This window comes from Ursus arctos, unplaced genomic scaffold (genome assembly GCF_023065955.2).
Source record: "Ursus arctos isolate Adak ecotype North America unplaced genomic scaffold, UrsArc2.0 scaffold_19, whole genome shotgun sequence".
NCBI lineage: Eukaryota > Metazoa > Chordata > Mammalia > Carnivora > Ursidae > Ursus > Ursus arctos.
Window position 1 is genome coordinate 23,216,703 of NW_026622863.1, and position 17,271 is coordinate 23,233,973.

Consider the following 17,271-nt stretch of genomic DNA (forward strand, 5'->3'; position numbering starts at 1 on the left):
GAGGGAATGGCTGGAAAATGGAAAAGAGGAGGGGTGCCTCTGGAAGAGGGAGTGTCCAGCTGGGACAGAGAAATCCTGGATGTTAGCAATGGAGTGGGCTGGTAGTGTTTTGGGAGAGTGATGGCTGTAGGTGGTGGGGAGAGTGCGTGATGAGGCTGGGAGGATGGGGACCAGAAATGCCTCTTGAAAGGCAGAGAAAGGCAGAACTAGATTTCGACTGTGCATTCGTAGGTGGGTTCCCATGTAAAAGCCTTGGTGTGCCATTAAAAAAAACAGCACTATTCTTTGAATACAGTGCTCCTGAAAGTGTAGAGTATGAACTGCCTGTGTCACACTTGCCTGGGGCACCAGTTCAAATGCATATTTCCAGATTCCAGCTCAATTATCTGGATTAGGATCTATTTGCATGTATCATGAGAATCTGCATTTAAAATAAGCTCTCCAGGCTGCCTGGTTGGCTCAGTTAGTAGAGCATGTGACTCCTGATCTCAGGGTTGTGAGTTCAGGCCCCATGTTGGTTGGGGATGGAGCCTACTTGGAAAAAAACAAAAACTCTTCAGTGATTCTGATGTTGACCTGAAGTGGGAGGTCCTCTGTTCAGTGAAAGAGCCTGTGCTCTTACCTGGAGCTCAGAAAGCATTTTTTGGGCTGGGACTCCTGAGTTCTGGAGGTGTATCCTGACCGTGCCAGAGATTTTGGAAGTTTGTGAATTATTGTGACAAAATACAGAAAAGCAACTCTCTTCCCTTTAACAGCCTGTAGTTTGGTGAACTCTTAGTTCTCCCTGATGACGTAAGGGAGAGTGTTGGGCATGACGCCCCTCACTTACATAGCAGGTATATACTTTTCCTGATTCCTGTCTGCAGTGCTGCATCTGTGATTATCCCAAGATTCTCTAAAGTATTAGACAAATTGAGTCTGAGTTCTGGAGGAAAACAAATGTGTGAGGCATAACGTGGTCAGTGTGCTGGTGGCTGTGGAGTTACTGTGACGGGGTAACTACCAGAGCATTTTTAGGTCTGAGGTCTGAGGTTCTTTGCTGAAAATAAATGTCTTTCTCTAAGATTTTTTTTTCCCTGCAGTACTGGAGAATGCCAGCTTATAACTCTATTAAAATAGTTTAAAACGGGGGCGCCTGGGTGGCACAGCAGTTAAGCGTCTGCCTTCGGCTCAGGGCGTGATCCTGGCGTTATGGGATCGAGCCCCACATCAGTCTCCTCCGCTATGAGCCTGCTTTTTCCTCTCCCACTCCCCCTGACTGTGTTCCCTCTCTCACTGGCTGTCTCTATCTCTGTTGAATAAATAAATAAAATCTTAAAAAAAAAAAGTAGTTTAAAACGGGCCTGGATTAGAGATATAAAGTACAGCAGAGGGAATATAGTTAATAATATTGTAGTAATGTTACATGGTGACTACACTTAACTGTAGTGAGCATTGAGCGTAGGATTGTCAAATCACTGTGTTGTACACCTGAAACTGATGTAACACTGGGTGTCAGTTATTGTTCAGTAATAAATAAAAAATGAAAAGTAAAATGGGCTGGCCTGGATGTGTGTTCTGGCTGATTTAGGAATGCATTATATATGTGAGCGCTGTCCTAGGTTGATGGATATCAGTATTAGTAGAGGTTTCTGACTTGTCTTTTGTTTTGATTGTATTTTAGATCATCCTATGCTGATATGCTGCACGACAAAGACAGAGTAAGTGTACAAGGAAACCGTTATCTTGCTGTGGTGTTTGAAACCTGTAGTTACGATGTTAAAATTTCCCTCCAAAAAAAAAAAAATTCCCACCCTCCAGAGGCATGATGGTAGAATAATGTAGAAGGGCATTATGGCATAGTGGTTGGGAAATCAGTCAGGAGGCTGGGTCCTCCTTCCAGCTCTGCTGTTTACCTGAGTGTGACCTTGGAGAAGACCTGAGACCTTTTAGATCTTGTCTATTAGGATTTAAAAGGAATGGGATATACTAGCTGATCTCCATGATCTCTTCTAGATAAAAATTCTCTAATTACACAGGTTTACCTTGTATAGTCCGTTTGTAATTTTAAAATCAGATCTCTAGAGGCCACTGCAGACTATTTTGTAGAGCTCATTTGGCTTCCATTGCAGTGACATTTCAGCTTTTTTTTTTTTTCTTTTTTCATTGTTGTTTCATCTGAGTTTTCTTTCCTGTTTGAATTATGTGATAGTTCTGGTCTTACGATGGCTAGCAATGCAGGCTTTTCTGGTCTACAAGAAAGAGTGCTTGACTAGTCATTTCCATCTGGATGGCTCAGAAATGGGGAGGCTTGAAGGCAAAGGATGCAGGGCCACACTTAAGAACTGAGCAGTGCAGGTGAGGAGAGAGATGAGGGCACATGGTAGGGTTGGTCGTGAGGCTGTGTTGGTGGTGGTGTCTACTTCATCCAGCCCTGGTTAACTGCTCAGCCTACATAATTCATGGCAACATCATGACCAAACGATCTCTTTAAGCATCATTAGTTTGTAAGCTACACCAAAGGGGGCTGGGTGCCTCCCTGATTTTCATCAACTGTCTGAGTGCCTTTGCTGGACTGTTGGGGAATTACAGAATGTGGAACAAACATTGTTCCTGGTTTTGACTAATTTTCTCTAGCTTAATGGTCTTGGCTTTTTTTTTTTTGAAGATTTTATTTATTTGACAGAGAGACAGCCAGCGAGAGAGGGAACACAAGCAGGGGGAGTGGGAGAGGAAGAAGCAGGCTCCCAGCAGAGCGGGAGCTCAATTTGGGGCTTGATCGCAGGACCCTGGGATCAGGCGCTGAGCCGAAGGCAGACACTTAACAACTGAGCCACCCAGGCGCCTCATGGTCTTGGCTTCTTAGTGGATTCTTGGGTCTGCAAGCCTCTCTGATTTTAGTGTCATCTGCAAAGTGGATCCTTTTTGCCTCAGCTTCCAGGGCATGTGGACAAAGGGCATTGACATCCGTTCAGTCAGGCAGGCCTGAAAGATGGCACCCTTTTCCTCATCTGAACCGGCAGTCTGTCATCAAATTCTATGGGTCTTTTAACCCCACTTGCGCAGACTTAGTGTTGGCCTCTCTTTTTCTTTCTCTACCTAGCAGCCCAAGGGGTCTTTCTGGAATACCAGTCTATGTGATTCCTCTTCTTAAAACACTGAGAAGCATCTGTGTAGCATCATCCTTGGTGGCCTCTCACTGCTGTCAAGGTAAAATCCAAACTCCTTAGAGGAATGTTCCTGACTCTCTACTATTTACCCCTTTAATTTCTGCTCCCCCCACCCCAATTCTCCCTATCAGGAAATGGAGTCAGAATTTGCTGCTTGGGGGCTCCTGGGTGGTGCAGTTGTTAAGCGTCTGCCTTTGGCTCAGGGCATGATCTCGGCGTTCTGGGATCGAGCCCCACATCGGGCTCCTCCGCTGGGAGCCTGCTTCTTCCTCTCCCACTCCCCCTGCTTGTGTTCCCTCTCTCGTTGGCTGTCTCTCTCTGTCAAATAAGTAAAATCTTTAAAAAAAAAAAAAAGAATTTGCTGCTTAGTACAGAGCCAATGTAAACTAATTTCTCTGTACTTTAGCATGATGCCTTACATTTTGTTATTATTTTAGAACACTTCCATTATCCCATAAAATTATCTCATGCCTGTTGGCAGTCACTCCTGGTGCCTACTCTCAGCCCTAGGCAACCACTGATCTGCTTTCTGTCACTGCCGTTTTGCCTTTGCCTTTTCTAGAAATTTCATATAAATGAAATTATATGAGAGATGGTCTTATGTGTCTGTCTTCCTTCATCATGTTTTTGAGGTTCATGTTGAGTATGTATTAGTATTCATTTTTCGCTAAGTAAAACTCCATTATATAGATTTACCACGTTTTGTTTATCCATTTGCCAGTTGATTGGCATTTGGATTGTTTTCAGTTTTGACCGTCGTAGTAATCCTATTTGTAAACATTCACATGCAAGTCTTTGTGTGGACACATTTTCATTTCTTTGGGGTATATATGTGTATGTGGAATTGCTGGGTCCATATGTTAAACGTACATTTAACCCTTAAATCATGTGTTTTTCATTTTTTCTAATTAATGATGTCAAACATCTTTTCATGTGGTTACTTGTCGGAATATCTTTTTTGGTGTAGTCTAAGGTTATGAACATAGGTATGATTCTTTTTTCTTAAGATTTTATTTGTTTGTGAGAGAGCATGCGTGCATATACCTGCGCACAAGCAGGGGGAGGGGCAGGAAGAGAGGGAGAAGCGGACTCCCCACTGAGTGGGGAGCCCGATGCAGGGCTTGATCCCTGGACCCCAGGATCATGACCTGAGCTGAAGGCAGGTGCTTAACCAGTTGAGCCACCCAAGCACCCGCAAAGGTATGATTCTTGATAGACAGTGCCAAATTGCCTTTTAAGAGGGCTTCAGTTTCACTGTGGTAGCTTCAGAATTGGGTAATGAAAAAGTCATAGCTAGTTTAATGGGTGTCATTAATTGGAAGATATGCCGACCCTGGTTTACTGTTGAGGATGGTGCTAACCAGGGTTCTCAGGTGATCGGTTCCTGCTGTACTGAAACTCCCAGGCCAGTTCCCAGTTCTACTCTCCTGTTACCCCACAGCCATTCAGAGAAAACCACACCCCCCTGCTTTGGGGGGATGTAATGTGTTTGGAAGGCAGCTGTGTTCCCCATTTTACCACCAACTTAATATATTTGTTCAGTTTCCTAGTTTGATTATTTCTAACAATTGCCATACTGATTTTCTTAAAATTTTTTTTATTGTGGTAAAAAGCACAGAACATAAAATACCATACTGATTTTATCCAAGACATAAATGCACTTCCTTTAAGAGTCAAATAGTTCTGTAAGGCTTATTGTGAAAAATAGCAGTCCCCTGGTGTGTATTTCCCTCAGACAGAACCTTTTAATGCTTAACCTCAGAGGCAGCCTCATTGTTTCTCTTTGAGCTGTTTGTTTTATTTTTACTTCCATATATGAGTAGCTATTCTCTTGACTTCCCTGTGAGAGCTGAGAATTGGGTTTTCTTTCAGCCCCTCCATCCAGCTCATTCCCCCTCCTCCCAGTGCAGTTTAATTTTTGCTGAATCAATATTCAGTGTTTCAGTAGGCAAGTCAAACTCTTTGTACCACTGTTTAGTATATCCTTCTGAAAGGTGGTTATGAGGTAAGCACTTATATAAATCTGTGTTAATTAAAATCATTTGTTTACTTTATTAGAATGGTGGAAACAGTATTCATAGCTGAGCTGTATGACATACTCGGATTACTTTGCCTTTTTTTTTTTTTTAATTTATTTATTCGACAGAGATAGAGACAGCCAGCGAGAGAGGGAACACAAGCAGGGGGAGTGGGAGAGGAAGAAGCAGGCTCATAGCGGAGGAGCCTGATGTGGGGCTCGATCCCATAACGCCGGGATCACGCCCTGAGCCAAAGGCAGACGCTTAACCGCTGTGCCACCCAGGCGCCCCCACTTTGCCTTTCTTGCACAACTCTGCTAATAATGGTCTTCTTTTCGTTTTTTTTTTTTTTCTTTTCTTTTTTTTTTCTTTTTTTTTTAAGATTTTTATTTACCTGACAGACAGCCAGCGAGAGAGGGAACACAAGCAGGGGGAGTGGGAGAGGAAGAGGCAGGCTCCCAGCAGAGCAGGGAGCCCGATGCAGGGCTCGATCCCAGGACCCTGGGATCATGACCTGAGCTGAAGGCAGCTGCTTAACCGACTCAGCCACCCAGGCCCCCCAACAATTGGCGATTCTTTCAGTTTTCTCTTCTTGGAGATTATCTCTGGAATCGTTTTGACCTGCTTGAATCCAGACTGGGAGCTCTGCAGACTTGCTGTGTATCTGTCATCCTGGGATTCTTGTTTAATGTCCTGCAGATTTCCTTCACTTCTCTTTTTATATTGAGTCCTCTGTTTCTTGGCTCACTGGTGTTCCTCTGTGGTTCACTCTCTCTTTCTGGCGAAGCGCATTCTTCATCAGTTTCTTGTGAGAAGGTACATGGGAGGTGAGAGTTTTAAAACTTTGATAATCTGAAAACTGCTTTATTCTGTCCTACTTAAGACTTAGGCTGACTGTGGATTCTAGTTTGGATTCACTTCCCATCAGAATTTTGACATTATCCATTTTCTTTTATTTTTTAATTTCTTAAATTTTTTTTTTTGCATATTTTATTTTTAAGTAATTTCTACACCTAACATGGGGCTTGAACTCACAACCCAGAGATCAAGAGTCGTATGCTCCACCGAATAAGCCAGCTAGGCATCCCTATCCGTTTTCTTTTAGAGTTCAGTGCTGCTATTTTGAGATCTGGTACAATTCTTCCTCTTTAAAATAACTTTTTTGGGGCACCTGGGTGGCACAGTGGTTGAGCGTCTGCCTTCAGCTCAGGACGTGATCCCGGTGTTGTGGGATCGAGCTCCACATCGGGCTCCTCCGCTGGGAGCCTGCTTCTTCCTCTCCCACTCCCCCTGCTTGTGTTCCCTCTCTCGCTGGCTGTCTCTATCTCTGTCAAATAAATAAATAAAATCTTTAAAAAAAAATAACTTTTTTATTGTGACAGACATACAGAAGAATATAAAACATGTATGCACGGTTTAAAAAAGAATAATAAAATAAATGCTCATAGACTTACCACTCAGCTTAAGAAATAGAACATTACCATTACTTAGAATTCCCTTGTGTGCTCCTAGATCGTATTCCTTTCCTTCCCCCAGAAGTTTCCACCGTCTTGAATTTTCTGTCAATCACTCTCTTGCTTTTCTTTAGTTTTACTGCCTACTCTGTATTAAAAAGTAAATTCTTAGTTTTGCTTGTTTTTGAACTTTATGTAATGGAATCATACTGTGTTTATACTTGATTGACTTGCCTCTTTGCTCACCATTATTTTTGAGATTCATCCATTTTGCATGTAGCTGTAGTTGATTCATTTTCAGTGCTGTATAGATTCCGTTGTATAAATAAATCATTACTTACCTATTCTGTTGGTCGACTTTGGGGTTGTTTCTAGCTTCTTGCTGTTTTAAGTAGTGCTGCTAGAACATTCTAGGACCTGTACCTGGTGCATGTGCACAGTTTTCTCCACGTTGTGTATACCTAGGACTGGAGTTGCTGCCTGTTGAGTTTGTTCAGCTTTACTAGGTAATGTCAGATTCTTTCCCAAAGTGGTCGTGCCATTGTACGTTCTGATGCTTGTGAATGATAGTTCTTGTTCTTTCACATCCTTGCCAGTGTTTGGTATTAGCCAGTTTTTACATTCTTGTCAGTCTGGTAGGTATGAACCAGTCTGGCGGTATGGTTGTAGTCGGTATTTGTCTGGCTACCACTGAGTTTGCGTTCTTTTTGTTAGTTCATTGGCTTTTCATGTTTCCTCTTTTATGACTTGGTAGTTTATAGGAGTTCTTTATATATTTTGGGTGCTAATCATTTGTTAACATGTATTGTAGGTGTCTTTGTGGGTTGGTTTGTTTTTTAATTTTTTTTAATTAAGATTTTATTTATTTATTTGACAGAGAGGGAGACAGCCAGCGAGAGAGGGAACACAAGCAGGGGGAGTGGGAGAGGGAGAAGCAGGCTCCCAGGGAGGCAGGGATCCCGATGCGGGGCTTGATTCCAGGACCCTGGGATCATGCCCTGGGCGGAAGGCAGACGCTTAACCAGCTGAGCCACCCAGGCGCCCCTGTGGGTTGTTTTTTCATCTGATAAATGCAAATTCTTAAATTTAATGTCAGATTTATTTTATATGTCCTTTATTGGCTGGTACTTTTTGTCTCTTGTTTAAGAAATCCTTCCCTTTGCCAGGGTTTTAAAGGCTGTTGCTGATGCATAAAATTTCATTTGATTTTTATTTATTGATTTGAAATTATGTAATTTTCCTAAGTTTACTTAGATGTAATTATTTGTAGGTATTTTGGGTTTTAACAGACATTGCATGTGTGAATAGTAACAATTTTTTTCTAGATCTTATTTCATTTTTTTTTCTTGCTCTAGCGTGTTGGATAGAATTTCCAGTATGAAGTCCACTTTGTCCGATTTTTAAAAAATTTATTTGCTAAAAGTTCTTCATAGTCTTTAATATCTCTAATATCTGCAGCGTATTTACCAATATCATGCTCCACCTCCCCACTCCCCGCCTTATTCCCAGTTTTTGGTTACTTCTTTTTCCCCCACCCCTCCCCCTTTTTTTGGACTTATCAGAGGTTCATCAATTTCAGTAGATTTTTGAAATAACTTTTATTTAAAAATCCTGTAAGATCTCTATATTCTCTAGTTCATTAATTTTTGTGTTTTATCATTTTCATTCATTTGCTGATTTGGCAGTTATGTTGCAGTCCTCTAATTTTTTGAGGTGGATGCTTACCTTATCTTTTCTAATATATTTCTCTCCAAACATTGCTTTTAGCTATTCCCTGAGTTTTGATATGTAATTTTTAAAAATTCAGTTCTAGATATTTTCTAACTCTTTCTGATTTAGTTTTTTACCTGTGTTTTTATAATTTCTCAGTGTTCAAAAATCTTTTTTTTTTTTTAAAGATTTTATTTATTTATTTGACAGAGACAGCCAGCGAGAGAGGAACACAAGCAGGGGGAGTGGGAGAGGAAGAAGCAGGCTCCTAGCAGAGGAGCCTGATGTGGGGCTCGATCCCAGAACCCTGGGATCACGCCCTGAGCCGGAGGCAGACGCTTAACGACTGCACCACCCAGGCGCCCCCAAAAATCTTTTTTTTTTTAAATTATATTTGTGTTACTGAGGTTTTTAACTTGATTGCACTCAGGTCAGAGAGTATTGTCCTTTTGATACCAGTCTTCTGTCAGTTATGTGCTGTTGCATAACAAATTATCCCAACATTTAATGGCTGAAGAGAGTTATTATCTCACCATTTCCATGGGTTCAAAATCTGGGCTCAGCTTCGTTGCGTTCCCTGGCTTTGGGTCCCTGGCAGGCTTGATCAAGGTGTCAGTCAGTCGGGCAGTCATCTTAAGGCTCCGTTGGGGGGAATCCACTTTCAGGTGGTTGGCCTCTTAATGTTCCTTACTAACTTGCCCGCTCATTAGTGCATTTAAAAAGATTTGTAAGTATTTTCCCCATCATTATTAGTTACTTTCAACAGAAGGGTCAGGGTACCTGTTGAGCCAAACTATTAGAGTTAGAACATGTATCTGTTTAAGCTACCAAATACCTGAACTAAAAACAAAGAAATGATTTTCTGAGGAGCGGATTATTTTGTAGACCAGGAACCTGTGTGAATTATAGTCCAGTGAGGAAACCCAAAACGAGGTTACTCTTTCAGTAGAGGGAATTGGTAACGCAGATAGGGGAGGCATGGGAAGCAAATGGGAGCACCAAGGTTACGTAGTGGTAGTAATTGCAGGAAGCAGCTCCCTTGCCTAGGGATGAGGAACCAGAAGAGTGGGATTCTTGAGCCCGGAAGCTGTGGAGAAGAGGTCCTGTGGAACTGGTGCCCAACTCTCTGAGAGGGACAGGTGCTGGAGTCCTGCTGCCACCTGAGGGGCCCGAGGCGGCTGGTGAGGAGAGGGCGGAGAGGAGCTGGCGCTGGAGTCGGCTGCCCGTTCGGGGAGGACACTGATGAAAGGAGCAGCCATTTGGGAAGGAACAAGTTTTCTGCCCCCTGCCGTTCACCCTCTAGTTTCCCTTTTGTCCATACCGAATAGCTGGCAAAGGAGAATGTGGTTGACAGAGCCCCAGCCCCTCTAAGCAGAGTACAGAAGAGGAGTGGGTGTGGAGGGGAGGGACAGTCGCCAAATAAAGGACAAGAGGCTGACCCCGTGCTCTTGGAGTCTTGCAAGGCCTGCCCGGCCCACCTAGCCTGTGCTTTTCCTTGAGAGGCCAGAAGGTCACAGGATCATGACTTATACTGTTGCTGCCAGCCATGAGTCCCAAACTTCACAAAATACCTTTCCATTTATTTATAGTAACTGGTATGAAATGACAGCTGTTTTCTCCTTTCTCTTAGAATATAAAATATTACCAAGGTATCCGGGCTGCTGTGAGCAGGGTGAAGGACAGAGGACAGAAGGCCTTGGTTCTTGACATTGGCACTGGCACGGGACTCTTGTCAATGATGGCGGTCACGGCAGGGGCTGACTTCTGCTATGCCATTGAGGTGAGCTGCTCTCTTCAGGTGTGTGTCCTGTGTCTGGTGTGGGAAGTCCCTCATGCACCTTGCCTATCTGTTTGTTCACAGGCGTTCATGGAGTGTTCACTCTGCCAAGCACAGGGCCAGGTTCTAAGAATATGGAGATGAATCAGACATAATTCCTTCCTCTAGGGGCTCATTTTCTCCTCAGAAAACAGCGGTTCTCAGCCTTGGCTGCATGTCAGAATCACTAAATAGCTTCAAAAAATACTGATGCCTAACTGCCCCCTGCCTCCCAGTTTTAATTTAATTATTCTGGGATGGGGCCTGGGCATTGGGAGTTTTGACTCTGCCCCAAGGTTGAGATCTGCTAGCTTAAATGTCCCCATAGAACCAACTATCTTATTATGTTTGTCAAAAATTGGGTTTTTAGGGGCACCTGGGTGGCTTAGTCAGTTAAGTGTCTGCCTTTGGCTTGAATCTTGGTCTCAGGGTCCTGGGATCAAGCCCCACATCGGGCTCCCTGCCCAGTGGGAAGTCTGCCTCTCCCTCTGCCCCTAACCCCACTTGTGCATGCATGCTCTCTCTCTCTCAAATAAATAAAGTCTTAAAAGAAAGAATTGGGTGTTTAATATAACATTAAACATACATTGTTTTTCTGATAATGTCAGTAATGCATCCCATTATAGGAAATATGATAAATGTAAAATAAAAATAGTGTGTTAATTCAAAGTTAACTGTTGTTAAAATTTTGGTGTATGTTCTTCCCAGTTTTGGCGAAGGGGTGGCATGTATTTAAACACTTTTTCCTAATTTGGTTTGTGTGGTGATTGAGTTGCAAAGAACAAAGTCCCAAAATAACAATGGCTTAAACAAGAGAGAAGTTTTTCTTTCTCATGTAAAGTCTGAAGGTAGCACCTGGGGTATTCCACTGAGACTCTTTCCAGCGCCCCACCCACCATCCCTACAGTGTGGTTGTCGTGCCCATGGTCTAGAAAGGTGGGCATTATTTTAGGCTGAGGGAATACCATGTTTTGTCATTGTAGAAACCTAGAAAGGTAGATTGAAGCCAAACTATGAAGGACCTGAGTGCTACAGTAAAGACTTTAAACTCCTATATCCTGACTTAGTTCTTATTTGAAATAAGAATAGTGGGCTTCAGGTTTCCATGGAAGTCCTGAGAGTGGTGTGTGTATGTCTCTGCATTTGTCTGAGGACTTCATAAAAAAATTGAGTCATTTCTTGGCCTTTTTGAGTGTCATCAAGATTTTTAAGCAAATACAAAAAAATCTATGTTCTAGGATGGTACCCTTAGTTAGCCTTAAGTAGATTTTATTATCCTTACTTTACAAATGAAGAAACTAAGACCCAGAGAGGTTAAAGACTTAATCTCTCAGTTAATAAATAGGAGAGCTTGACCTAGAGACTTGGTCTTTTGGTTCCTAAGTATGAGGCTCACTCTACAGTGGTAGCTTTGATGGGAGAGAGTGAGATTTCTAGCGTGGATATCTGGGGGGCAGTGATGCCATTGACTGGTAAGAGGCGCTCAGAAGAAGATACTTGCTTTGTGGGAAAGATAATGCATTTCATATTGGATGTACGAAGTAGGAGAGAGGCAAGTCCCAGGGCAGGAGCCAGTGTACATGTTAACTGCTAATTAAAGATACAGGGTGAGAACATGTTTTTTTGACAGAATTGGTAGGACTGTGCTCTTGGGTTTTTCATATATTCCCATGTCAGTTACCTGGATTTCTAATTTCTCTCTTGCTGCTCTGATCTGTGACTCTCAGATCTTTTCTATTTGGCTCTTGACATCTTACGGTGGCCTCCCAGCTTTTACTTTAGTGACCACTTTTGAACCTGTGGTCATTCTGTCTGGACTGCCCTGTGGTTTTCAGCTCTGCCTGAGCTGCACACCAACACGAAAGACAGGTCCAGAACAGTGGGTAAGAACCTGCTGGTCCCTAGAGCTGGACTTCTGACCTTTTAGAGAGTGGCATGTACAAGTGCATTTGCAACTCATTTGCTAAAGATGTGACAGGTGAAGCTGGCAGTGTAGGAAATTGTCCAGGGAGAGAGAGTAGAATGAGAAGAGCAAATCTGGGAACCCGTGCCTGTGAAGGAAAAGGAGTGGCCAGTAAAGTCAAATTCAGATAGACACAGCGAGACCCTAGAGGGCAGAGATGGAGGCCAAGAGGCGGCTGATTGCATGGGAATCATGGGAAAGAAGGAGTGGTCAGCAAGTATGGGTGTTCTAGAGCACCATTGTCCACTAGAACCTTCTGTGATGTGGAGTGTCTTCTATAGCTGTGCTGACCAATATAGTGATCCCTAGCCACATAACGGCTGCTAAGCACTTGGGGGATGGGAAACTGAATTTTTAAATTTCATACAGTTTTAATCAACTTATATTTAAATGCATGTGGTCTCTGTATTACACAGCATGGGTATAGAAGTTGAGCAGGATGAGGACTGAGAGAAGGCTGTCGGGTTGGTAGCTAAGAGGTGACCTCCTTTAGGTGGTATTTTCAGGGGAGTAGGGTTGAGGAGTGGATGGAATACAAGAAATCATAGACATAGACTATAAACTTCTCTTTTAATACATTTGAAAAGTGAGGCATATTTTGGGAAGGTGTATTAGTTGCAGTGATTTCTGTGGTAAAGTCTTTGAAAATGAAGCATGGTCCTGCTTTCCTCACTTTTTTCTTTTTTTTTTAAGAACAAGAACTTTCCCAGGAATCTCTGGGAAATCTCTCCTTGGGTTTATTGGCCAGAATAAGGTTAAATCCTCTTTAACTTACCTCTTTGACCTGGCCTGAAAGAGTTGATTACCTGTAGACCACACAGGTGTACCAATTGGGAGAAGGTCAGTCCCCCAAACTGACTGGAGGGGCAGAGGAGTACACAGAATGATGTTGGGAAGTCAATTTCAGGGGCCGTTCCAGAAAGAAGTGTTCTGGGTGAGGTCTTGAATTCTTGGTGGCTGAGGAGGAGACTGTGAATGTCAGAGCCCAAAGGGTCCGCAGAGGAGATCAGTGATGACATCAAGAGGCAGGAGGGCTGAGGGGTGACATGAGCTTGTGATACTTTGGGGTGGAGGGAAGGTGATGGGTGAGAGCTGAGGGCATGAGTTCCTCAAACTACATCTAAAAACATCAAGCCAGATCCTAGAAATAATTTGAAACAGATTGTGAAGATTTCTTTTTCTAGCTAAGCACATATGTATTCTTTACGGAAGTATATAGCATTTCCCCCTTGATCATAATAAAAGAAATATGTGTTCTTGATAGGAAATATAGACGATGCAGAAAAGAACTTAGAAAAAGTGGAAATCTTGTCGTTGTGACCAGTTTATCCCTTTCTATTTCCACTCTGTGGGTGGGTGTGGCCGCATGCACATCTGCACGTCTTATGCACTGTTGTGGCTGGAGCTTTGCAATTAAAATTGGGCAGGCTAGAAAGAGTTGGAGGGGCTTGTGTTCAGGGACGTGTGAAAGGTTCAGGAAGACTCCCGGAGGAGAGGAGATATGTGATGCCCTGGAAAGTTGGGTTTGCTTTGGCAGGTGGGGGTAGGGCAGGGAAGGCTCAGGGTTGCCTAGCGCACAATGAAAGGGTGGCTGGGGCTTCAGTCATGGGTGGGGGTAGGGTGGGAGGGGAGTAAGGCTGGGGAAGTAAGGTGGTTTGTATTATGGAGGGCCTAGAATACCATAAAATACAGGCTGTATTCTGCCACCAGCGGGGATTTGGAGCAGTTTTGAACTGATGTCTGTTCAGACTTAAGGACTAATACATTAACAGTCTCACTTTCCTCTGGAGAGGACAGCACTTGTCCTGCCCCAGGCCCCAGGTCCTGGTTAAGTGAGGCAAGGCCCCCTATTGCCTTCCCGTAGCTCGGCAGTGACACCTGCCATCCTTGCTGGGTAGTGCAACCTCCTTGGGAAGCGCTGCCTCCCCAGTGTGCCTGGCCCATAAGGTTTAACTCTAAACCCAGCAGAATGTTTTCCTTTTGTATTCATTTTCCTGACACACATTTGGAGAACAAAATATTTAAATTCTAAAGATGAGGTCTTGTTTATTTAGATCAAATCGGCCCAAAGGAATATTTTGCCTGTATCATACGGTAACAGAGGTACATTTTATATATTCCGGAGGAAATTCTGTCATGGAGACCTCTTTTACTTAAATTCTTAGAGCTTGTGTCATGACATATCTTGCTGATCTTGTGTGTTAGGATGTTACTGCTCAAATTATTGCTCATTTTTCTTTGGGTTTTGGCTCTCTTTTCCAGGTTTTCAAGCCTATGGCTGATGCTGCTGTGAAGATTGTGGAGAAAAATGGCTTCGGTGATAAAATTAAGATTATCAACAAGCATTCCACTGAGGTGACCATAGGGCCAGGTAAGATCAACACATACTGTTTTGAAAGTTTCACTTGCTCTTGAAGGAGAGAAGAAGAGGTTTATTCTGGTTACCTGGAATAAGTGTATTCAGGTAATCACAGAGAAATGGGGTCTCTCCATGTGGTCTGAAGATACGCACTTTGCTTCTCAGCTAGTTAAAACAAATTAGTAAACCAGAGCTCATCTCGTGCAGCCGTGGTGATACCAATGAAACTTCCTTTTGCTTTAAGCAAGTTGGAATTCTTATGTGCTCAGCTGCCTGCGTTTTGCGTTTCCTCAGACCGAAGTGAAACTAGGTAGATGGCAGAGAGAGGTTTGCTTCGTGCCGACATCCTGCTTCAGCGTCTGACATGAGCGATTTGCCTGTGCAGCACAGTCTCTCCAGGCTCTCAGAATAGTTTTTATAGTCCAGACATTTGAATCAGACTTCTCAAGTTTCACATGCCACCGATTCCTGGGAAGCAGAGTGGAAAGATTTGCAAAAGAAGCTTCTGGAGTGAGGGTATGGATATCCTCACAGTTTTTTAAAATGCAGTAATTTAGAAAGATGCATCTGTATAAGGTCAACACATTTGTTCCATTTAATTAAAAAAATGTTCTTAATGGAGAACCTGAAACATGCGTAAAAGAAGGGATTAGTGTCCCCTTTATTTTTGAAACATGCATGCAAAAGAATATATAGATCGTGCCATTTTTTAATCAGTGTTATTGAGGTAAATTTTTATAAAATGAGTGCATCTGTCTTAAGTACATAGTTTGATGAATTTGGACAAATGCAAACACACTTGTAACCTCTTTTGCAATCAAAGTAGTAGAGTGTCTTTGTCACGCACAGAGATTCCTTGTGATGCTTTATAGCCGGTCACCTCCATATTACTGACCCTAGGCACCCACTGATCTGCTTTCTTCAATACAGGTTAGATCTCCTTTTTCTAGAATTTTGAGTAAGTGAAATTATCCATGTGTACTCTTTTGTGCCTGCTTTCTTTTCTATAGCATGATGCTTTTGGGTTTTGTCCACATTCTGTGGATCAAAAGTTCATTCTTTTCTGTTGCTGAGTAGTACTCGTGTGTGGACACCTTTGTTCATCCCTTCACCTACTGATGGACATGGCTAGTTTCCTGGTTAGGTCTTTAGATTTACTGATCTTCTCTTGTGGTGTCTAATGTAGGTACATCTAGTGAACTTTTTATACTGTATTTCTAATCTGTAAATGTTTCCTAGAATCTTTTTTATAATTTCCATTGTTCTTACATGTTTGTGTGTTCTTTTAGAATTTTTTTCAAGATTTTATTTATTTACTTATTTATGGGAGTGCGAGAGTGAGAGAACACAAGCAAGGGGGGAAGCAGCGGAAGCAGCAGAGGGAATGGGAGAAGCAGGCTCCTTGTTGAGCAGGGAGCCCAACGTGGGGCTTGATCCCAGGACCCCGGGATCAGGACCTGAGCCGAAGGCAGATGCTTGAACAACGGAGCCACCCAGGCGCCCCTTCATGTTCTTTTAAATAATTATCGTCATCTATATTAATTGTTTTAACATATTTTTATATCTTCTGCTTCCACTGTCTCTGTCTTTTCTGGGTTTGTTCTGTTGACTAATCTTTATCCTGGCTCTGGATTAAATTTTTCTTCTTCACATGTCTAGTAATTTTTATTTGGATGCTGTGTATGTTGGGAGTTTTGCATTGCTGAGTACCAGTGTATTGTCTTCCTGTAAAAGCTTTGTCTGCCATGCCCTTGGGCTATTGGCAGATCAGTTTGATCCTTTCAGGGCTTGCAGTTTTTTTTGTTTGTTTTATTTTGTTTTATGGGGTGGGGGAGGCACAGAGGAAGAGAGAGAATCCCAAGCAGTCTCCACACCCAGCACAGAGCCTGATGGAAGGCTTGATCTCACAACCCCGAGATCTTGACCTGAGCCCAAATCAGGAGTCAGATGTTTAACCAGCTGAGGCACCCAGGAGCTCCTTTCAGGACTTGTTTTTAAGCTTTGTTGGAGCAGGGTTAGAATAGCTTTACGTTGAGGCGCCCAGCGTCAGGCTCTGTGGTACATGTGGACCCTGCTTGGGATTCTCTTGAGCTCTCTCTCTCCCACTACCCCTCTGCCCACTCTCAAAAAAGGAAGAGGTTTAAGTCAAGGTTTCTTTTCTTTTCTCTTCTTTTCTTTCCTTTCCTTTCCTTTTCCTTTCTTTTCTTTTCTTTTCTCTTTTGTAAAAAAGATTTTATTTTTAAAAGATTTTTATTTTATTCTCTACACCCAACCTGGGGCTTGAGCTGACAACCCCAAGATCAAGAGTTGCAGCCTCCGCCGACTGAGCCAGCCAGGTGCCCCTAAGTCAGGGTTTCGCAACAGTGACATTGTTGACATTTTGGGCCTAATAATTCCTTATTGGGAGGAGCTGTCCTGTGTATTGCAGGATGTTTACCCCTGGCTTCTAACCAGTAGAAGCCTGTAGCACCTAGAAGACCCCCTTCGCTCCTTCCCCTCCACCTGACCTTTGTGCCAACCAAAAATGTCTCCAGAACTTGCCAAATGTCCTGGGGGTGGGGAAAAAATCTCCCCCTGTTGAAAACCATTGTTCCAAGACTACCTTGGTAACACTAGTACAGCATGGCTTTCCTGAGGTATCTGGTGCTGGCTGATCAGAACTAGAATGTTTCCCAGTCGTCTGTGAGCTCTGGAAATTGTTCAGTTTCTAGCTCCATGGTATAGTCATCCTTCTCCTGGCTTTCTACAGTCTTGACTTTTGTGTGTGTGAGTATATTCAACAGGGGGTTTCAGGGGAGCCCT

General features: G+C 43.0%; 1 protein-coding gene across 2 annotated transcripts in view; it reads left to right on the forward strand.

The window, feature by feature from the left end:
* The window catches only part of PRMT7 (protein arginine methyltransferase 7), a 44,620-nt gene that overhangs the window by 5,704 nt on the left and 21,645 nt on the right, over positions 1-17,271 (forward strand). Inside the window, exons 1-4 of one of the 2 annotated variants that reach the window (XM_057314194.1) lie at positions 1,684-1,700; positions 3,083-3,189; positions 9,962-10,111; positions 14,373-14,481. In XM_057314194.1, coding sequence (XP_057170177.1) covers positions 10,067-10,111; positions 14,373-14,481 — 154 coding nt within the window. In that variant the 5' untranslated portion in view covers positions 1,684-1,700; positions 3,083-3,189; positions 9,962-10,066. Of the gene's footprint in view, positions 1-1,663; positions 1,701-3,082; positions 3,190-9,961; positions 10,112-14,372; positions 14,482-17,271 lie in introns of those variants that run through there. The other variant, XM_026495078.4, reaches the window with a different exon arrangement.